Source organism: Hipposideros armiger, unplaced genomic scaffold (assembly GCF_001890085.2).
Source record: "Hipposideros armiger isolate ML-2016 unplaced genomic scaffold, ASM189008v1 scaffold_862, whole genome shotgun sequence".
Taxonomy (NCBI): Eukaryota; Metazoa; Chordata; class Mammalia; order Chiroptera; family Hipposideridae; genus Hipposideros; species Hipposideros armiger.
This window is the reverse complement of record NW_017732212.1, coordinates 59,108-82,157: the sequence shown is the minus strand read 5'-3', so window position 1 is coordinate 82,157 and position 23,050 is coordinate 59,108. Positions and strand designations below refer to the sequence as shown.

The window sequence follows — 23,050 nt, the reverse complement described above, 5'->3', positions numbered from 1 at the left end:
TATCCTTTAACAATATTATAAATGAAACTATGATAGTTTTATTTTCATTTTCAATTTTACTTCAGAGCCACATGTACGTACCCAAAGAACTGCATGTGGCTTGCGAGTCGCAGTTTGCCGATCCCTGCTCTAACCTATCCTGTATTTGCTGCCTCCAGCCATCTTCCACTCAAAACACCGGCCAGTTAAATATTCCATTTCCCCATAGGTCTTCTTAGCTGTGCTACAGTTTCTGGGACTCATGTTCCCTCCCCTCTGTGGTTTCTCCAGGGTTCCTTTTAGGCAAGGGAATTGGTGGCTCGTGCTGTTTGCCATCTTGACAGGAACCAGAAGCTCCAGCCAAGTATCCTCGGGGACTAACAGAGGTTTCTGCCTTTCAGCGTATCTCAGCCTCCTATTCACAGGAAAGACTCCTCTGGCCCTCAGAGGCCCAAGCCACCATTCACAGAATTGGCTTGTCTGGCCCCTCAACTATATGAGCTCATTAATCATGGAATGTACCCAGAGGGTGTCAGTTGGTAACTGACAAAGTGGGTATATTTCAGGTCCTCAAAGGGCCATATACCCCCATATGTTGGATGGCCCTTGGTGTGGGCGATGTCTGAATCCCTTATGCGTAATTGTTAGACCCACAGTCTTGGGGTACCCCAGACACAGAGTGGTCTTGTTCTGCTCTTCCAGTGACTGAGTCTCCATCTGAGGAATGGTCAGCTTCCCCAATACTGGGGGATGATGGGAGCCTTTTAAGTGTTATATCCAGCTTTATATGGCATTGCCGGGGTAGACAGATGAGAAGATGGCTGCCCTGATGCCCTTCATGTCTATCAGCATTACCTCATGTAGCAACTTCTGGCCAGAACCTGGCATGGTGAGGCCACGACCTGTAGGACCCCAGTTACTTCACCCATTGTCTGCCACGTCCTTGTGGAGGACAGCACCTGGCCTGTGAGAGAATCCGCCTTCTGAGAACCTAAGTGGGAAAAGGGCTTTCTTTTGATCATTAACCTCCAAATAAGTAGGTGACTTCTTTGAGGGCCTGAGCTTTATCAGTGTTTGATTTGTTTGTTCACAGTAGTGGGATGGAGAAAGCAAATAAAAGGTGTCTATTGGTAAAATGGTTAAGACAGGTACCCATGAGCTAGAAACCCAGTTTACAGCTTAGAGCCCTAGGCATGGCAAGGCCACAGTCCCTCAACCTGGCCCCAAAGCAAGTGACAAGAATAGGAACTTCAGACACCTGCCCAGGACTGCCAGCATTAGTACAGAAGACTCACAGGGAAGGGTCTGGATCCCAGAACAGGTGACAGGTAGAAGGCTAGAGGTGGCTGGTTCAGTGTTTCCAAGTAGCCCATACTTCTCAATCGTTGTAATGAATCTTGCCCTTTCTGAGTCAGGAACTCTCTCTCATCCCTTAGTCAGGGGCCTGTCCTGAAAACACATTCACAGCCATAATCCAGACCCTCACAGGCAGACAGATGTACCACACAACAGCCTCAGGCCTTCCTCAAGCAATCCTTGACCTGGGCTCACCTTCTACAACCAATTCTCAGCATCCACTCTCCCACCACTGGGGAAGCAGGAGCCACCTTACACCAAGTGAAATAGTTCAGCTCCAGCAGGTAAAGAGCCCCTGGGGACTCCAACTACAACAAAAACTAGGAAAAGGGCAGAGAAATAAACAGATCACAGTGACCTTCATGTGTGCAAAGTACAGTTGTTAAAAACGAAGAAACAAAAACAGAAAAGAGGCCGTGGCCTCCATGAGACAGTGCCAAAGCAGAGCCCCACACTCTCAGACCTGCAGAGAGAGGGCCCAATGCTCTGACAGGGCTAGGGCTGGCAGGCAGGGAGGTGGGGTCTCAGGTGGAGGCCCTCATAGTGAAGACTGGTGATCTGGTGGGGCTGATGGGCTGGAGGGAGCCTGATTAAGATGGGGCTGTGGCCTCAGCCCCCTCTTCTGAATCCCACACCTCTGACTGCAGGTAATCAGCAAAGAGAGCCTTGGCCCGGCGTAGGACACGCCCCAGGTGGTGTTTTCGCACGAGGCGGTCAAAGTGCATGGCCAGCTCGTTGTAATCCAGCCCATTGCGCATGATGTGGTCACGGTGCTCCAGCAGGATGGCAAGGCAGAGGAAGAGCATGAATGGGTTTCCCCGGCCAAATTCCTGGGGTGGGGGCAGGCCCAATGGGTGTGGGGGTGGCAGGGACTTCCCAGGGTCTTTCCGGGAGCCCACTTCTGGCATCAAGGGGGATCCTGCAGCCACGTCACCAGCGGGAGAGGCCTCCTGGGAGGATGGTGGAGATGAGGAGGATGGGGAATCTGGGCGGGAAGATGAGGAGAGCAGTGGGTCTGAGGAGTTCAGCAAGGGCTCAGAGAGGGATTTGGAACTGATGAGGGCAGTTGGATGGTGCAGCTGGACCAGAGGGCCCCGCCTGGGGCCCGTGTTATCCCTGAGTTGCTGGAGTTCATCCAGACTGGCTTGTCTCAGGAGACGTCCCCCACCACCAGGCCTCTGGCTGGTCATAGCCAAGTGGGCAACAGCATCTTCAAAAGCACTGCTTCTCCCACCTGCAGGCCTCAACATGTGTCTCTGTCGCACGGGCCGCCCTCTGTGACCACCAAAGCCAGTGTCTGCCACTTGGTTGGGGGGTCCGACGAGCTCTACCTCATGTTCAGGAGGATCGGGGGGCAGTGAACTCCAGGTGACCTCAAGCATGCGGAGGGCATCGTCAAAGGCGAACTCACGCTTGAGCTCGAGCAGCAGCCAGCGGTAACAGAAGAAGAGGTCATCAGCACCAGCTTCTTGCAGATACTGGTAGAAGTCAGGGTCAGCATGTCGCAGCAGCAGCTTGAGGTGGGCGAATTTGGTGGCCATGGCACGGCCATCAGGATGGAAGTTCGCGGCCAGGCGCTTCATGATGCCACAAAAGCAGACGAAAGCATGGCCTTCGTGGTCCATGACGGCGAGGATGGGCGAGGCAAGGTCGCTCATGCCCTGGCAGTAGGACACCTGTGGGTGGGTAACGGCATAGGTGGTGAGCAGGTCGTGCAGTGCCCGCAGGTGTGGGCCATCCTCAGGCCCGGCATAGTAGGGATGGGCCCGGTCAGTACGTAGCACATCCTTGAGGACTGTGCTACGAATGAATTCCAAGTCTTCGGGACTCGCTCGCTGTGCCCACTCACTCTTGAGCTGCTCATATTCACGACTCTTGCGTTTCATGTAGTCCATTCGCTCACGTCCTGTCAGCCCATCTGGGTACACATTCAGCAGGTACCGCCACACCACCTGGCCAGGGTCAAAAGGGATGAGGCTGAGGTTCTACAGGTGAGCCACCTCACCCAAGGGTATATCCGTTACCACCCAACCACCTGCCTTGGGCCTCTGTCCTCCTTCTGAAAGTCTGCCTTCCCACCTTTGACTCCTAGTCCCTCGTGAAGGACAGCTCACTGCCCTGGAACATCTCCACGCCATCCCACAACAGTGTGGTCTGCTGCACAGGTCTCACAAGATATTCATGACTGCAGGGACAATGGAGCCAATGGATGGCTGAGGAGGCTCACCTTTCGCAGGGAGGGCTCAACACCACCATGATAGATTCGCAGGCGCAACTCCTCAGGGCGGGAGAGCTGGCCTTCATGGTTCAGATATGTGTGGAACTCAGCATCGCTCAGGGGTGGCTTGAAGGGCTTGACATCCTCCCCATATGACCAGCTCAGCACCTGCTGGACCTTAGACAAAGTGCGGCCCACCTGTGAAGGAAGGAAGGAAGGGAGAGGCCATGGGTAAGCTGGGTAGGCTAGGGGCAGGTGCCAATCAGCATGCTCAGAATTGGGGGAACCAGGTAGGCTATGCCTTACAACCATAGCTAGGCCCCAGGGTCCCTGAAACCACCTGAGAGAGGATGGATTGTGTGAAGGGCAGGGCAGCTGTTGTCAGCGATGACCGTTTCTCAGCCAGCAGCACGTCAGAGCCAATGACATCCTTGGGGCTGATTATGTCCCAGTCTTCCAGCAGCGGGCCTGGGCAAACAGAGTGAAGTGACATGAGCATGGGGATGAGAACCCCAGACCTCAGGGCCAGGTTCCTCTCCTATCAAAGCCAGGCCACCAAAGGGCAATGAGTGACTCCCACTCTCTCTTCTCATGTCATCTAAGTCATGCAAAAAACACAGCCATGAATAATTCTTTTCTATTAGAATAACTGTCTTTTTTTATCAGGTAACTATCTCACAAAATGGCTGGACTCTAATAGTAATATTTTAATGATATAAAGTAATATTTATTGAGCACTTACTATGTGCCAGGCACTGTGACAAGGGCAAAACTTTAAGAAAAATAATAACATGAGACAACATTTCCATAGTGCTAAGTGCCAGGAAGTGTTCTGAGCCCTTTGCAAATATTAGCTCATTTAATATTCATATCCATTCTATAAGTTAGGCACTATTATTATTGCCACTCTTTCTATGAGGAAACAGGCGCAGTAAGGATAAGACAGTTGCCCAAGGTCCAACAGCTAGTGAGTGAAAGAACCAAAATCTGAAGCCCAGGCCCAAAGCTGGAGAGCCTAAACTCATATTCACACTAGCTCTCCTCCCACAATCAGTATAGATTACCATGATCATTCTCATTTTACAGACGATGATGAAAAGATTGGAACAACTAGTAAGTGGCCAAGATTCTACAGTTAGGAAATGGTAGGCCTGGATCTGAACCTCTTTTGCCTCACTCAAGAGCCCAGAGAGGTTTTAGAAAAAGTATTTGTGGAATAGGTATGTCATGTATGTTAGACAGAGTAAACAATGCTGTGCTTGACTTTTTCCAGTTCTGGCTCTTGGATCATCAGCAGAAGTCTGTCCCTTCTCTCTCTTCTTTATAGCGCCGCACATCCTTTCTTCCTGCCTTAAACGTGATGTGGTGGCTGAAGCAGCAGTGGCCACCTGAAGGTAAGCTTGAGATTTAGAAGATGTCAGCCCTGGTGCCAAAGAGCTGCTAAGTTGACAACAGCAATGTCCAGTGGCTTTCAAATTCTATTATATTAAACAAATCAACTTCAAGTCGTTTAAGCCATTGTCACTTGCGGGCAAGTACTGTCCCTAAGCAGCATTTCCATGGAGTTCATTGTCCTTTTTCCCATGGAGCTGAGGGGGAAGCAAATCCTAGGCAGCATTTCGATATCACTGCCTTTCCTTGGATGTCTCACAGTGCACAGCAAACCTAAGGGGTCCAAAAGGGGAGCCTGAGAGCCACCGTAGACATGACCTCCTCATTTGCTCCTCATGTGAGTGAACAGGGTCTCTATCTGTTCAGTTGCTTAAGCCAGATGAGAGTGTCCTTGCTGCCTCCCACTCTCTCAACTCCCAGAGCCAAACTGTTGCTAAGCCCCATGGCTTCTGCGTGCAGAATATACTTCAATTCCACCTCTTCTCTCATCTCCACCTTGTCACCCTGTCTAAGCCACCACGTTTCTCACCTGAAGTTGCTCCTAACCAGTCCCTGCTTCCTCTTTGTCCCTCTCCACTCTCACCCAACAGCTGCCAGAGTGGTCTTTCTAAAACATTAATCAGAGTATTAAAACACTTAACAGGTAAAATGGAGCAGGTCACACTACTGAACAGGTAAAATGAAGAGGATCAAACTGATAGTCTAAAACAGGGGTCGGCAAACTTTTGAGATGGAGGAGCCACCAGGGGTCAGCAAACTGTGGCTCGCGAGCCACAAGCGGCTCTTCGGGTACATACATGTGGCTCTGAAGTAAAATTGAAAATGGAAATAAAACTATCATAGTTTCACTTATGATATTATTTTAAATTTTCCTTATTTGTAAAAATATATTTGTGGCTCTCAAATAATTTTTAAATTGTTGTGATGGACAGGATTGGCTCTTCCAGGGGTCAGCAAACTTTTGAGACGGAACATACCCAAAGAGCTGCATGTGGCTTGCGGGCCACAGTTTGCCGACCCCTGGTCTAAAAGACCAAAGAGAAGAATATCGCAGACCTAAAGCTTGATAATTTGAGTGAAAAAGTAGAGAGATTGGGAAGGCAAGTCCAGGAGACCTAATATGCAAATACTAGGAAATGCGGGGGGAGAAAGGGGATCAGGTGGAGACAGTATAATCACACAGGCATGAAGGAGAATGTCCCTGAGAAGAAATGGCTTACTAAGTCTTAGATAGGATTACTTAACAAACAGCACATATGACAAGCTTCCCCCTGCTCTATTTAGATTCTGGTGAAATACCCAAATTCCAAGAAGGAAGAAAAACTCTTGCCAGCTTCCAAAGACAAGGAAACAGGCTGCTTACAACAGAAAGAAGGTCAGAATGGTGATGGACTTCTGTTCCACAACTCTGGAAGCAAGAAGACAGTGGTTCGTGGCACCTATGGAGCATTGAGAAGAAAGACCTAAGATTCAAGGGCTTCACGCCCAGCCAAGACAGTACAGTGGCCAAAGAAAGGCATTTTTGGTTATTAGAATACATCTAACCCATGCACTTATTGGAGATGAACAAATACATTTTCTAAGCAAATGACTACTGAATGAAGGCGGGGATAGCAAAGGAAGGGTAAATGGTGACAGGCCACAGATTTCTAATATATACAGTTAAACATAAAATGACAAAGATACTGTGTCTGAGAGTTTGCAATCTTAAGGGTTACTCTAGGATTCCTGAAACATAGTAACCTACCATAAAGATGATACCCTGGAATTTAAAAAGAAACAAAAATTACTATCTCGGGAAAACCCAGAAGTTAAGAGTTAGGGATCAAAGGAAGAATAAGGAGTGTTCCAAAGCTTCCATTTCAAAGGCTGGGGAGGCTGGGAGAGGCTGGAGGGGAAAAATGGTCTAAAGATTTTGCTGTTAATTGTGTCAAAAAGCATAAATCCAGCAATGGGATTTTTATGAGGCATACCTAAAACTAGGTAACAAAGAAAGGATGAAAATTAAAGGAACCTAAAGGTATGCCTAGCAAACACAAACAGAAAGCAAGAGCAGCAATGTGAATGTCAGAAAAAGCACTGCTCAAGGCCAAAAACATTACAAGAATAAAGAGACATTCTATATTGATATTAAAAAGAATGAGCCCATCAATAAAACAGGCAAAGGATTTCTACAAGCACAAACTCATCTAGTGGCAAAACCTGATCTAAACAGACACGAGACTATATATAGACTTTATGTAACCCACTAAGTGTGAATATGCACACATTTCCCTGAAGAAACATCCATGTGTTCCATTATGGGGTGCTGCCCCAGGTCCTGCTTGCGATATTACATAATATATGCTACACGTACTACTTTTCCTCATCATAAAATTGATCAAACTTCCCAAACCCTAAATTAATATATAAATGCTGTGCAATGCTAATCAGAAATTTAATGTGGTTCTTCCTGGAACTGGAAAATTGTTGTGACATTCATATGAAAGAATTCCCATTTAAGAATAGTTAAGAAAAAAAGAGGCAAGAAAAAGAGATAGAGGGAAGATGGCAATGCTTCCCTTATTAAAATTCACCACAAAACCACTGTGGTAAAAATATGGTGTTAGTCTAGCAATAGACAAATAGAGCCAATTGATGGAATGCAATAGGAAGCCCAGAAATAAATCCAAGTACACCTGGGAACTCAGTATATGACAAAAGTGGCATTTCTAATCAGTGTAGAGAAGGTGGCTATTTAAAAAATGACGCTGATATAATTGACTATTTAACTGGAATTTTCAAAAAATGCTAGGTCTACTTATTACAATGTTGACAGAGTAGATATTTATATATAAAAATAAAATAATAAGCATATTAGAAGAAAATGTAGAATACTCGGATAAGCTTGTAAATGGGAAGATGTTCCAAAGTAAGAAGAGAAACTCAGAAATCATAAAGGAATAAATAGATATACATATAAGACTGCATACAAATTTTTATTTTTAATACGACAAAAAAGACACCACAAACAAAGCCATGAAACAAAAGGTAAGCACAGTATAGGGAATATAGTCAATGGAGTTGTAATAGCTATATACGATGTCAGAGGGGCAGTAGATTGGGGGAGAGGGGTTATCATTTTGTGAGGGGTGTAAATGCCTATTACATTGTTTTGCACACCTGAAACTAATAAAAAAAAAGTAAGCTGGGAAAAAATATTTGCAATACATCTGACAGAGAGTTCATATCACAAATGCACAAATTGGTCAAAGGTCTAGGCTTGGTAATCTGATCGTAGAGGTGACAAACTGACTTCTTCCCAGAAAGAGGGACTGGGTCATCCAAGTGGTCAAAACATGCCTGTTGGTTTCACAGTCATGAATGCAATCACAAGAATGCCATTAAAAATATTTATAATAAAAACCTATTTGAAGAAAAAAAATATTTATATTAACAGCTTTATCTATTGGGTACTTATTAAGTACAGTATGATCCATTTATGTTAAATACATACCATTTGTGTATATATACAAATATGAATATACTTATGTATCTCTATATGTGGGTAAATTTGTATTTGTGTGTGTGTGTGTGTGTGTGTGTGTGTGTGTGTGAATAAATAAAGGACCTGCAAGGTTACACACCAAAATGATCAAAGTGGTTCCTGCAGCATAAAAGGGTAGGAGATTGAGATTATACATAGTGGTTCTACGAGACTTCAGCATTATTTGAAATGCATGTATTTACTGGGTAATTAAAATTTTGTTTCTTTTAAAAATGCAACTCCAATCAAATTCCCCATCAGGATTTTAATGAAATGATAAGCTAATTCTATTAAATGAAAAGAAGAGTAAGTGAACAAGAATACTCAATAAAATATTTTTTTTCTTTTTAAAGATTTTTATTGGGGAATTGGGGGATGGGAACAGCGCTGGGGAATTGGGGGAAGGGGAACAGACAAGCTGCTGTCCTTTTGTTCTTCAGTCTAGTTGTGGAGGACGTTGCTTCACTGGCCCAAGTTGGCACCATCATTGCGCTATTCCCGGGCGAAGCAGATCAGTCGCCGGCTTCTGGACGGCCACTCACGCTGGCTGCTGGCCACACATGGTAGCCCACGGCAACCCACTGCCACAGGGGCTGCAGCCTACGCCATCACCGGCCACTCATGGCAGCCCAGCTCCAGGTCGAGCTGTTGTTCAGCATCTTAGCTGTAGAGGGCCCTCATATGTGAGATCTAAACTGGGGCCCTCTGGCGTCCCAAGCCAGCTCTGAACCAACGCGCCACTCGGCCGGCCCTCAACAAAATTTTTAAAAAGGAAAACATTAAAACGTATAAAGTTATGTGATTAAAACAACAAGGAACTGGCTAAGCATTTACCGGAGATCAATGTTAAACCCTTATAGATGCAGGAACTCAAAGACAACAGGAAGAAGAGAATGGACTCCTCAATAACTGGAAAGTTGATTCTCTTTAAAAAGATAAATGTTAAATACCTTTCTGCCAAACTGATGGGTGTCTGTCTCTCTGCTTTATTTGCATTCCTCTCAGTTCTTATGCAATTGGGCTTTTCTTCATGTGTTTATTAGCTGAGCAGTTTTTATTTCTTTACTGAAATAGTGCTACTGTGTCTATTTTACAGGTGAGGAAAGGGAGGCTTGGGGAATTAGTTAAGTGACTGGCCTAAGCACATAGGGCTACTCAGTGGCAGAGGTTCCTGTGTCTCTTGCTACCTGTCTTTTTCCATTTGTTTCTCTGCCCGTCTCTGTCACCATCTTTCTCTCTGACTCGTTTCTCTCTCTACCTCTTTCTCTTGTCTCTTTTTCTCAAGGCTACCTATCTTAACAAGCCCCAAATTCTGTAGAGTCAAATGCTTAAGAGCAAAGACTCTGGAATCAGTTCAGCCACCACCTGGGCTCAAATCCTGCTCCCCCACTTGTCTGTATGACATGGACAAGTTCTGTCCCCTCTCTGGACCTCAGTTTCCTCATCTATAACATGAGGATAACAATTGGCCCTACCCAGTAGGATTGTTTTGACAATCCTGTGAATAAATATTATGTGTGTAGAATGGCCCCAAGTGTTCAAAACATGTTAGCTACTCGTATATTATTACAATGTCAATAAAATGCCTCAGTCATCCCAAACGGGCACAGGAGTTCCTGAGGCTGGGAACCTTCCACTCCACTTTTTATTAAAAAAAAATTCAAATCTACAATAAAGTTAAAAAAATGAACACATTGAATACCCACACAGCTTTCATCTAGCTCCTGTAACTATTCACAATTTTGCCACATTTACTTTATTTTGTTCTCTCATATATATATATATATATATGTATATATATATATATATATGCTGATTTTCTGTCAATTATTTGTAGACATCAGGACCTCTTAATACTTAACTGTTTTTCCTGAGAAAAAGGACATTTTCCTTCAATAACCATGATACCATTGCCATATCCAGGAAATTTAACACTGATACAATATTATTATATAATGTATGGTCCATAGTCAAATTTTTGGGACCATGTCTTAATTTATCTGTGTGCTCCGAGGCACCAGCATAGGCAAGAATGGGGGTACAAATTAGAGAAGAGAGAAATTATTATAGCTGAGAGAGCAAGAGAACAAATGAACTAGTGAGCAAAAGTGCAAACAAATGAGTATGAGTGCACAAAGAGTGGATGAATAAATACAACTACTGGGCCGGCCGCGTGGCGTGTTGGTTAAGAGTTGGCTTGGGATGCCTGCTTTGAGCAGCAGAGCCCCAGTTTGGATCCCACAGAAGGGCCAGTAACGCTGCGCCCTCTACAGCTAAGATGGTGAACAACAGTTCGACCTGGAGCTGGGCGACCATGGGTTGCCAGTGACGGTGTAGGCTGCAGTGAAGCTGCAGTGGGCTGCCATAAGTTACCATGAGTGGCTGGCAGCCGGCATGAGCGGCTGGCAGCCAGCGTGAGCTGTCAAGGGCCGCCGTGAGTGGCCATCCAGTGGCCAGCAACCGATCTGCCTCACCCAGCAACAGAACAATGATAATACCAACATAGGCCAGTGAAGCGACGTCCTCCACAACTAGACTGAAGAACAAAAGGATAGCAACTTGTCTGTTCCCCTTCCCTGATTCCCCAATAAAATATTAAAATAAATAAATAAGTACAACTACCATTATTATAATCAGCAATGTTATATTTACATATTATTATAATTGAAACATACAATACTATGCTCTATTTTTATATTACATTTTATAATTATATACTACTAGATTATATACTATAATAGTATATATAATAATTATTGTTATTAGAATTAGTACTTTTTGAGCATTCACTGCAGCCATGTACTGTTCCAGGCATTTTACATGAATTTTCCTGTTTTATCCTCCCGATAGCCCTAAGACATAATTATCTCTACAGGTGAAGAACTGAGGTCCAGTGGGCAAGCCAGGACTTGGACCTAGGCTACCTAGCTCCCTAGCCCACTGTGAATAAGTATATTGCAAGGGGTGGAATCATCCAATGGGGACAGGGTATGTCCCAGAGCAGTGCTCCCCAAGGCACTGGGTACTCACTGTCCTCAGTGGGCCGGATATCTACACGCAGCTGCAGGTATGGTTTGGAGGCAGCAGCGAAGGCTGTGCTGAGGTCCCAGTCAGACAGGAGTGAGAGGTAAGTTTCCTGGCCCAGCCGATCCCGGCCCAGGTAGCTGATGCCAAAGTTCTTCTTCCTGGACAGAGAAGGTGCAGAAGCTCTCAGTGCCCCAATGCTCTGGACGCCTCAGGGACAGTTTCCAGAAGAAGCAGGGGAAGATAGACGGTGTTGACAAAAACTTCCTAATATGTGTTGGGGACTGTGCTAAGGATTGCAGGCAACCTGAGATCAGACCGTTCATCTCTACCTTGTTACACAAACATAGAAACAGATACACACCTGCTTGCATCTCGAGGGCACACTGGAAACTGGTAAAATGTTGGTCCCCTCTAGGGAGGGTAACAGGGTAGTTGAGGGATAGAAATGGAAAGAAAGCAGCCTTTTTACTGCATTAAAAAAAAGCAATCCAGGGACGGCCGGTTAGCTCAGTTGGTTAGAGTGCAGTGCTCATAACACCAAGGTTGCCGGTTCGATCCCCACACCCTCCACAACTAGATTGAAACAAGTTCTTGACTTGGAGCTGATGGGTCCCGGAAAAACACACTGTTCCCCAATTTAAAAAAAGCAATTTGTATGATTGTCACTTTTCACAACAAAAGGTGCTTATACAAAAAATGTCAAATAACAACTAAGAATTTATTCTTCAGATACACTTGTGCAACTATGCAAAGAAATATGTTGTGTGATGACTATTATCACCATGAAACACCCTAACTACCCATCACTTTGGTACTCTTTGAGTTTGTTAGTATGTGCATGTATTCCTCCAAAATAACCACCACAACAAAATAACCATCACACCTGACCCCAAGAGATATCACTTTTCATCTATCAGGTTGGCAAATTTTCCAATGTTTTCTAGTAACCAGTGTTTGTGAGGTTGTGAGGGGAAACAGGTATTTTATATGCTGCTGGTGAGATTGTAAATTGGTAAAACCTGTCTGGAGAGCATTTTGGAACCATCCATTGACATTTTAAAAAGCATGCACCCTTTAACCCAGTAATACCTGCTAAGAATCTATCCTATAGCTAGATTTCCCCCAAATATTCCAAGATATGCCTATGTGGCTGTTCTTGGTGGGATTATTTATAATAATAAAACAAGCAAATACCCTACCAAACACAAACAATGAAAAAGGCAAACAACCGCTGTTGAGGTGAGTGGATCACTGTTTGGTCGCCAGCATCCCATTACTCACCCGTTCAAATCAAACGCTCGGATGAGGATGTGCTGCAACACATCAAGGGAGGTGATCTGGGGGTCTACAGCGAAAGAGCGGAACTCAGGTGGCAAGAAGCTCTCACATTTCTGGGGAGAGAGGACATGGGGTAGGCCATCAGGGGCCAGCCACATCACCACGCTGAAGCAGAGTGAGCAGTAGGAGGCAAGGTCAGAGAAGTGGCAGGGGCCAGATCACGGCGGGTGTCCTGGACCATTGTGAAGACTTTGGTTTATGCTTTGAGTGAGTGGGGAGCACTAGGAGGGTTCTGAGTAGAGGAAGGATGTGGTCTGACTTATGACTTATAGGCTCCTTCTGGCTACTCTGCTTAGAACAGACTATGGTGGGGGTAAGGGAGAAAGCAGTGCTCTAGTGAGGAAGAGACTATGCAGTAGCCCAGACACCCAATCCTCCTTCTATTGTATATCCCCTCAATGATGGTGGCCAGGATCACCAAGTCCAGTCTGGCCTCTATTAATAATCCGTCCTCCATGCTACAACTAATCTAGCACACAGATCTACAACACTGTCCTGCTTAACTCACTTCAAAGGCAACCTCAGGGTCCCCAGCAGGTGAGCATATAGGACCCCGGACAGTCTCTCTTTCCAGTTAGCTTTTTTGAACTTTACCAAACTGCTGGAAGTTACTTTGAACACATCCTGGTTTCAGGCCTTTGCTTATGCTGATCCCCATCTGGAATGTCCTTCCCACTTTCTTCAACTCATAGCTCAGGCATCATCTCTTTTCTGAACTCCCAAACCTCTACCTTAGAGCATCCTCTAGTACACTGTAGTGATCCATTTACTTCTCTCCAGAATCTACCCTCTTATCACCCCCAGTGCCACCAACCTAGTCCGAGTCACCTTAACTGCTTCCTTGAACTAGTTCAACAGCTTTCTTACTCAGAGTACATACCTGAGGCCCTTCACAGTCTGCCCGACTCTCACTTCTCTGATTCATCTTCATCCACTCTTCCCCTCACTCTCTCAGCTCCAGAAATATGGAAACCTAAGTGCACGTGCCAAGCTCATTCCCCACCTCCCAGCATTTGGTCTTGCTGTTCCCTCTCCCTAGAACACTCTTCCCCCGTGACAGGCACATAGGTGACTCCTTTTAATTCGGGTCTCTGTTCCTTCAATACCTCTCTGGGGATTTCCCTGTACAACCTTAGCTAAAGTAACACCCTAGTTCAAAACTTTTTTGTTATTTCCTCATGACATTCACCAGTGCCCGAAGCATCTCATTTATTTAGCTGTTTGTCTCCCAGACAAGCAAGTCAGCTCATCCAGGGTGGGGACTTGCACAAAAGTGCACTCTCAACAATATGTTAACTGACTTCAGTGCCTCCTTTTCAGATAACAACAGCTTCCCTCATTCCTTAGGGCCCAGCTTCTCAACAATCAAGGCCCCTCCTCCAATCTTATAGCCCCTCCTCTCTGCCCACAATCTCCACCTATCCATTCCATAGGCCTCTACCCTTCTATTTTCATTCTTCACGCCCTTCTTCCCTGCCCCCGCATTCCCAGGTCCAGCCTCCCTCAGCCCCTGCCACCATCACTCAGCCTTCAAGCCTCGCCCCTGAGGTAACACCTCAAATCTCAGGTACCGCCCTCCATCCTAGGACAGCCACCGCCGTCTTCTCCCCTGGGAGCCCTGGGCGGGCTAAATGACAGCCGCCAACCTCACCTTGACTCGGACCCGTACCACCTCTCGCTCCTCCTCCTCAGCTGTCGCTGCCTGGACTTCCCCGCCAGGCGGGGGCGCTCCGGAGCCGGCCAAGTCTGAGGACCCAGAGGCTGTCGCCATCCCGCCGCCACCTGCCTCAAGGTGACAGGTGACACTTGCCCCCTACCCCTTATACGCACTCCAGAATGCAGACACTCGCAGCCCCACCTTGCGCCCAGACGCAGGCGCAGAGGGCGCCGCATGACCCTGATCTACCCCCCGCCCCTTCCACCTGGCAAACTGGAGTCGCCTTTGCGCATGCGCATAGAGTGCTGTCACTAGGAGCTCCGCCCCCAAAGCAGAGCATTTTTGCCTTACTTCAGCCAGTGCGCAGGCGCCTACTGAGGCCCCGCCTCCTCTCGTCCGCTGTTTGGTTGTTTGGGCAGTTTACTTCCGGATTCACCTAGTTAGTGTTCAAGTGATGACCTATTCCAGCGGGAGAGGTGGGCGGGGGAAAGGAAGCTGCTACACGGTGACATCAAGGCTCTACACCCCTCTCCAGGTCGCCTCGCGCCTTTGCTTACAGATTACGTCATCTATTTCAAATGCTTGTGGCCCTCTCCAGGTGAATCCGAAAAACGGAAAAATAATCCTTCCAGAATCTTTTTAAAAAGTTTACACGTGAAAATTCATGGGGCTCTACATTTTTGATTCTGCTAATGTGTTCACATGTTATACTTCAATAAATAATTTACCAAAAGCCATTTTTATGCTCTCTGGAGGTTTAAAGTTTGCCTTCGTTTTATTTAATCCTCACAACACGTTGAGGTCGATCCTGTTATTAAAGGGTGTGTGTCAACAAAATACGGGCTGAACGATTAAACATATCTGACTCCTTTGAGAAACTACATGTATGGCAAAAGGCATTCTCCTTACTTCATGGCATAACATCCACATTGTTTGGACAACATACAGACTGCCCTTCCAAATGTAATTTCTAACAAAGGAGTCCTGTAAGATTCCTGGACTTCAGCTATTGTTGCAGTGTTGTATAGATGCTACCATTAACATTAGCTTTTTAGAGAAGTCTGAAATTCTACTTTGGTATCTTTTAAAATATTTTGTTGTCTTGGCATTGATATTAAATTGACACCTGTTTTCTGGAAGGTATAAATAATGGGGACTTTTTTGGAAAGCCATAAGAGGGTTACTGGCATATTTCTCTTGTCCCATGTGCTGCAGACAAAAACACTTCTTATGGTACTACTGGATTTTTTTAAAAGAAATTTTATTGGGGAACGGTGTGCCCCTCGAGGACCCATCAGCTCCTAGTCAAGTAATTGTCTCAATCCAGTTGAGGAGGGCATTTTTTCAGGACCCATCAGCTCCAAGTCAAGTAGTTGTCTTCAGTCTAGTTGTGCAGGGTGCAGCTCCTTGGCCCATGTGGGAATCGAACTGGCAACCTTTGTGTTATGAGCCTGTGCCCTAACCACGCAAGCTAACCAGCTGCCCCTACTACTGGATTTTTTTTAAATTGGGGTATTGGGGGAAGGGGAACAGACAAGTTGCTGTCCTTTTGTTCTTCAGTCTAGTTGTGGAGGACGTTGCTTCACTGGCCCAAGTTGGCACCATCATTGCGCTCTTCCCGTGCGAGGCAGAACAGTCACCGGCTTCTGGACGGCCACTCACGCTGGCTGCTGGCCGCTCACGCTGGCTGCTGGCTACATAAGGTAGCCCATGGCAACCCACTGCCACAGGGGCTGCAGCCTATACCGTCGCCGGAGACTCACGGCAGCCCAGCTCCAGGTTGAGCTGTTGTTCAGCATCTTAGCTGTAGAGGGCCGTGTCACTGGCCCTCATATGTGGGATCCGAACCGGGGCTCTCTGGCGTCCCAAGCCAGTTCTTAACCATCGTGCCACTTGGCCGGCCCACTACTGGATTTTTTTATGGAAACAAGGAGTTTGAGAATCTTCTCATTAAAATTTTCAGTGTGGGATGAGGAAAACATTACCCTGAAGCTTGGGAGTTTATCCTGAGGGCACTGGAGTACAGGTTTTAGATGGGAGTATGATGTGGTCAGATGCCTGTCTTGGTTGTGGAGAGAGCCTTGGATGGAAAGATAATGGAAGCAAGGAGATCAAAAAGGTGGTCCTTACCATGGTCCTGGGGAGAACTTTTTCTTTCATTTGTTTATTTGTTCCTCCATTCAACGAATACAAATTGTATGCCAGGAAGTCTACATATATTAATTCATTTAATCTGATAAGAAACCCTATGAGGTAGGTACTATTATTACTAGCATTTTACAAATGGGAGCACTGAAGGTCAGGGAGAAACATGCTCAAGGTCAAAGGGATAGTAAGTGGTACAAAGAATAGACTGTGCAATGGACGGAAGATGGGGCTGTGCCTGGTGTGTTTGAGGAAGAGTGATGCCAGCAGCCTTAAATGATGATGAGGTAAGTGATGGACATGAGGTGAGGAAGTGACACAGCTTTGGCCTTAACAGTGGGGCATTTCTCAAAAGCTATACTGTAGGCTCAAGCACAACCAGGATTGGAACTGAAGTCCTGCTCTGCACAGGTCACCTGGAGCCAGTCTACAGGTACCTGCAGTTTTATTATTCGTTCTTTGTCATCTCAAAGTTCCTCACGTACCCATTTGTTTTGACTGAAGGTCTTGTCTGTACAATGAGGGGGTATCTGTGGGGTGAATGATGGGAATCTGTGGGGTGACAGGATGTGGGGTGAGGGAAGACCTGCAGGTTAATTGGAGATCTGTGGAGTGTAATAGGGATATGTGAGGTAAGTGATGAATTCTGCAAGGTGAGTTACAGGGAGTTTATAGGGTGAGTGATGGGGGATCTATAGGGTGTGATGAGAGGCCTATGGGGTAAATAATAGAGGGTCTGTGTGCTACATGATGGTGGGGGGGTCTACAGGATGAGTTATGGGGTTGTTTGGCACATGATGGGAGGTCTGATGGGGCAAGTGATAGAAGTGAGATAAGTGGTGGGTGGACTATGGAGTAAATGAAAAGCTATTTGTAGGGAGAGTGATAGGTGTCTTAAGGGTTAATGATGGGGTATATGGGGTGAGTGATGAGGTCTGTAGGGGTGAGTTTTGTGGAGTCTCGGTGAGTGATGGGAATCTTTAGGGTAGTGATGGGTGAGTCTGTGGGGTCAGTGATGGCGGTCTTTGGAGTAATTGGGTGTCTGTGAGGTACCTGATTAGGAGACAAGAGGCTGAGTAAATTGAAGAACTTGAAGATTTAGAAAATTCTCATCCTATCCATATTGCAAAAAACGAGAAAGTACTTTCTAGAGAGAACACCAAGTGTGTGTGTGGAAGATCACTCCTTAAAAGAGATTATGGGTGTGATTCATGGGTCTAATCAGCCATCACTGGAATCTGTGGGGTTTAGTGATGGGGGTTTGTGAGGTCATAGATTGAAGGTCTATGTGATGAGGATGGGGGCCTGTGGCTGAGAGAATGGTGGTCTGTGGAATGAGTGAGTGATGGAGGGGTCTGTGAAGTCAGTTATGGGGCATCTCTGGGGTTAGTAATTAAAGATCTCTGTGTTAGGGTCAAGACCTTTTATTTCCCGATTTTAAAAACTGCCACCCCCATGGACCTCCAAGGTTCTCTTGAACCTTTGTTCCAACAGCTCCTTTCTTCCCCATTTCTAGCCCTTTTGGTGCCCACCCATCAGCCTGAGTTTGAAATATCTATTCACTTTGTCTCTCCAACCTGTGGGAGCAAAGATTGGACTCTTCTAGTAGCTGGAGTTTGTCATCAGCCAGTGTTCAAGCCCAGTCCATCACTCATTAGCTCTGCTTGCTCTTGGCTTTTGTAGCTTTGGTGTCCAGCAGGGTTTGAGCACGGGTGAGCTGCTTCACAGAATCGAGCACGAGGATTCCGGGCAGCACCAACCAAAGGGCGTTCATGAAAACAAAGTAAAACCAGAAGTAGAGTGGGTGGCCCAGCTCCCCATGCTGGAATCCATCTCGGTACTCTATCAGGAAGTAGAGCACATCGCCGTAGATCTGACCTGTGGGAGGCAGAATGGGAAGGGGGAAATCCTGTGAGGAGAAGGTGCAATTCCAAGGCACTCTCCAAGTCATCATTCAAGGTCTCAGTGCTCAGGATTCCCAAATTCAGAAAGCTAAGAATTCTGAAATCATACAGCTGAAAATATGAGAAATCAGAACAGTGAGAATTCCAGAAATCAGAAGCTGAGAATTTTGGAACCCAGAAGAGTCCATATCTCCAGAATTTAAGGAATCTCAAATCCTTTAATTTAAGATAGCTGAGGGGCCAGCTGAGTGGCACGATGGTTAAGAACTGGCTAGGGACGCCAGAGGGCCCTGGTTCGGATCCCACATATGAGGGCCAGTGACACTGCCCTCTACGGCTAACATGCTGAACAACAGCTCGACCTGGAGATGGGCTGCCCTGCCCTGAGTCACCGGCGACAGCGCTGGCTGCAGCCCCTGTGGAAGTGGGTTGCCATGGGCTACCGTATGTAGCCAGCAGCCAGCGTGAGCGGCCAGCAGCCACAGTGAGCGGCCATCCAGAAGCCGGCGACTGATCTGCCTCACCCGGGAAGAGCGCAATGATGGTGCCAACTTGGGCCAGTGAAGCAATGTCCTCCACAACTAGACTGAAGAACAAAAGGACAGCAACTTGTCTGTTCCCCTCCCCACAATTCCCCAATAAAAATCTTTAAAAAAAAAGATAGCTGAGGATTCCAGGACTAAAAAGAATTTGCATTTCTAATAGAACTAAAGCAAGCTAACAATGTAAGAACACAAAAGGACTGAATCTCAGATGAAGGCGGCTCCAAATCCTGAGCATGGAGAACCCAGGGGCTTCCCAACATCATGGGCCACCTCATGCAACCTTCACAAGAGACTTTGTGGGGCCGGCCGAGTGGCTCAGTTGGTTAAGAGCTTGCTCAAGAGTGCAAGCTCTGAGCAACAGGGTCACTGGTTCGATTCCCACATGGGCCAGTGAGCTGCGCCCGAGCTGAGCTGCCAACCGGTGGCAGGATGGCTCAGCTGGTGAGAGTACGTGCTACTAACAATAAGGTTGCCTATTTGAGATGGTGGGCTACGCCTGCCTGCAACTAAAGACTGAACTCAGCACCTTGAGCTGAGCTGCTGCCCGGGTGGCTCAGGGGATAGAACGCGTGCTCTTAACAACAAGGCTGCTGGTTCGACTCCTGCATGGGATGGTGGCTACCCCACCAGCAACTAAGACTGAACTTGGCACCTTTAGCTGAGCTGCCGCCTGGATGGCTCAGTGGATAGAGCGTGCGCTCTTAACAACGAGGCTGCTGGTTTGACTCCCACATGGGATGGCGACTATGCCCACCTGCAACTAATTGAACAAAGCACCTTGAGCTGAGCTTGCAACTGGACTTGGAGCTGAGCTTGCTGCACCCTCCAAAACTAAGACTGAAGAACAACTTGGCTGTTCCCCTCCCCCAATTCTCCAATAAAATCTTTTAAAAAAAGGAGACTTTGTGATGGAGGAGAAGGAGAAATGAACACTCCCCGTTTGAGAACAAAGGCCGAGAGGGGCATGGCTGTTTCAAAACCTCAGGGAGTTTGTCATTTGGTCTGACTCAGCCCTGGATGGGCACAATTGAGAGATCCCACCCACACAGATGCCCCTGTGTCTGTGGATCCCCCATCAATCCCTCCAGCACCCAGTGTGGGCCCTCTCCTCACCCACAGAGACCACGAGCTGTAGGACAAAGCGGAGGGGCTGCTGGCGGAGAAAGGCGACTACCACCCAAATGCTGAACGGTCCCCACAGGCAAGAAGTGATGGTCTCCATGCATATCATGAAGTTGTCATTCCTGTGGGAGAAAGGATGGGGGACACTGGCATCATTGTGCTCTACCCACAGGCACCCCATTAGCGCTCCCTGACTCACCACCACCCCAAACCAATGCAGGTCTCCCTTGACCGTGGCAAACACTTACAGGAGGTATCGGCTGTCTCCCTTGGCATACTCTTTCCCTGAAGAAGACAAGAGACACACATGAAGAGTAAAGGCAGGGAAAGAACTCAAACTTGTGAAAACTAAGGCCCATGTAATAAGGCAGGCTTTATAACCTCTCCATGCCTCAGTTTCCATATCTGAAATGTGGTAGCTGTTTGGATTCTAGAGTTAATATATGTACACAAGCTAAACCTGTGCAAACCTGACATAGAACACTAAGTGTTGCTGTGGTTCTCTGGTATTCGAGAAATATTTGTAGAATAAAAGGAGACAGGTGTAGATGATGGAGTGAGTGAAGTTGCCAAGAAAAGAGAAAGAGAAAGAGAGAGAGAGAGAGAGAGAGAGAGAGAGAGAGAGAGAGAGAATATGAAGGTGAACAGAGGAGTGAATGAAAGAGCGAGCAGAGAGTCAGTAAGAAAAAGGTAGATCACACAATGTAAAAATAGGCAGGAGACTGGAATAAGTTCTTCACTAAAGAAGACTTCCAAATGGTCAACATACACATGAAAGGTGCTCAAACTGACACTAATCATTAAGGGAAAGCAAATTAAAACCCCATAATGAGATATCACTCACATGCACTAGAAGGACTAAAATTTAAGAAACACCTGACCATATCAAGTGTCAGTGAGGATGTGGATAAACTAGGACTCTCATATACTGATGGTGGGACTATGAAATGGTGCAGCCATTTTTGAAAATAATTTGGCAGTTTTTCATAAAGTTAAACACACACCTATCATATGACCCATTCACTCCTTCCTCCATATTTACCTGAGAAATGAAAGCAGATCTCCACACAAAGACTTATGTAACAATGTTCATAGTAGCTTTATTCATGAGGCCAAAAAGGAGTATTGCTTATAACAGCAAAAGACTGGAGGAAATGCCCATCAATACTGGACAAGTCAAATAATTCTGTAACATCTATGCTTTGAAAGCTCTTTATGAACTGATGAGGAGTGACCTTGTTAACAAAAGCAAAGTTAAGGAGTGTTTATAACATGTTACCATTTGTTTACACAAAAGGGAAAAATTAAAACAATGATGATGATAAATAGTTATATGGCATCTACTGTCTGCCAAACACTGTTCTAAGCGCCTTATATATGTATTTGGGTATTACTATTATCCTTCTTTTACAATTGGGCAAACTGAGGTTTATGTGTGTAATTTAAGTGTAAATAAACCCTGGAAGGAAATGAGCAATTATTAACAGTGGTTAATAACTGGGGACACTTGGTGGACAGAAGGAACATTTTCACTGCATACCTCTTTAAATAGTTTGTTTTTTGACCCAGGTGAATATATATGCAACAAAAAAGTTAAATACAATATTAAAATAAATTAATAGAAGAAGAGTTGGTGGGTGGGTAAACATCTAAGCCAATCCCTGCCTGGAAAATTCCCTCCCACAGCACATGCAAGAACTCAGGACTCACAGAGTTGGGATAAGAAAGCTTGGTCTCCAAGAAGGTCCTCGTGGTAAAGGCTGAACCAGCCCTCAATCACCATGTGAATGAATCCACATACTGCAAACCAGCACAGGGACAGTCGCCGCCAGGTCCCCAGTGGGATGACCGCAGCACGTCCTGACAACAGCCATGTGGTCACAACTAAGACCCCAGAGGCTGAGAAGAGGCCAGCCAGGAGATGCCAGGTAGGGCGGTCATTAGGCACAAAGTTGTCCAGTCTCAGGTGCCGAGGCCAGTATGGGTGCAAGGGGTTGGCGTTGGTGGCCATGTCTTTGTAGGCAGATGGCTGTGTGTGGATAAGTAGAAAGGAGAAAAAGGAAGAGAAAAACCTGAATAGAAAGCACCGAATGAAATCATAAAATCAAATCCAAATGGTTTATCACAAGAAATGCAAAACGACTAAATGTATCAGTAAATGAACTTGTAAAACTGGATTAAAAACAATCTAATTACATACTGTTTTAAAAGCATGACTATAAGGCCATAGAAAAACTGAAAGCTTGCTTGTTCCAGCTCTCTAGGAGCCATATAATGTGGTAGACACAGGAACCAGAGCAGGTCCTTGCCCTCAGGGGTCAGGGTCAGCTAAGGAAGACACAGGAACCATGCCTGGTCCCTGCCCTCATTGGTAAGTCTGGTGGACAGACATAAGAACCAGATTAGGCCCCAGCCCTCACTGGTTACCCTCTGTGAGGGAGACAAGGGAACCAGGCCTCGTCCTTGCCTTCAGGACTCAGTCGGCTGGGGGAGACACAACGACTAGGTTGAGTTCCATTGCAGGGGTCAGTGTCTCGCATCATTCAACGGAGAGCTATTCCCTCCCTGTAGTCCTGGAAACTTCAGGACAGAAGAGAGAAGACTAATGAAAACTACGACCCTCAGGTTCAGTGTGTGGAAAGCCAAACGCAATAGCGCAAACCACCTCCAAACTGAAAAGGGAAAAGAAAGTGGAAGGCAAGATCTAGCGCGCGCGGCGCTTAAAGGGGAAAAGGAGGGTCAAATACAGAGACCACCAATCAGAACTAAAACCCTCTAGTCCAGCTGCCCAATGGGGAGGAGGATCTTTTGTCGTCCGCACGACAACGCGGTAGCCGGGGG

General features: G+C 46.3%; 2 protein-coding genes across 5 annotated transcripts in view; both read right to left on the bottom strand.

Moving 5' to 3' along the window:
* Positions 1 to 1,694: 1,694 nt before the first annotated feature.
* Positions 1,695 to 14,761, bottom strand: TBC1D25 (TBC1 domain family member 25). 4 transcript variants are annotated; one of them, XM_019629675.1, is made up of 7 exons: positions 14,488 to 14,696; positions 12,780 to 12,889; positions 11,502 to 11,656; positions 5,475 to 5,552; positions 3,894 to 4,021; positions 3,563 to 3,751; positions 1,695 to 3,287 (listed from the first exon to the last, which is right to left on the bottom strand). In XM_019629675.1, the coding sequence occupies exons 1-7, from the start codon at positions 14,605 to 14,607 to the stop codon at positions 1,926 to 1,928; spliced, it is 2,142 nt and encodes a 713-aa protein (XP_019485220.1). In that variant the 5' UTR covers positions 14,608 to 14,696; the 3' UTR covers positions 1,695 to 1,925. The 4 variants fall into 4 exon arrangements, with proteins under 4 accessions (XP_019485220.1, XP_019485218.1, XP_019485222.1 ...); XM_019629673.1 differs by lacking the exon at positions 12,780 to 12,889 and having other exon boundaries at positions 14,488 to 14,761; XM_019629677.1 differs by lacking the exon at positions 5,475 to 5,552.
* A 3,285-nt stretch (positions 14,762 to 18,046) lies between these two features.
* EBP (EBP cholestenol delta-isomerase) overlaps positions 18,047 to 23,050 on the bottom strand; it is a 5,317-nt gene continuing 313 nt past the window's right edge. The window contains exons 2-5 of the mRNA XM_019629657.1: positions 21,920 to 22,238; positions 20,458 to 20,494; positions 20,201 to 20,331; positions 18,047 to 18,516 (exon numbers count right to left, since the gene is read on the bottom strand). Of these exons, the coding sequence (XP_019485202.1) occupies positions 18,293 to 18,516; positions 20,201 to 20,331; positions 20,458 to 20,494; positions 21,920 to 22,220 (693 nt within the window). The 5' untranslated portion in view covers positions 22,221 to 22,238 and the 3' untranslated portion in view covers positions 18,047 to 18,292. The remainder of the gene's footprint in view (positions 18,517 to 20,200; positions 20,332 to 20,457; positions 20,495 to 21,919; positions 22,239 to 23,050) is intronic.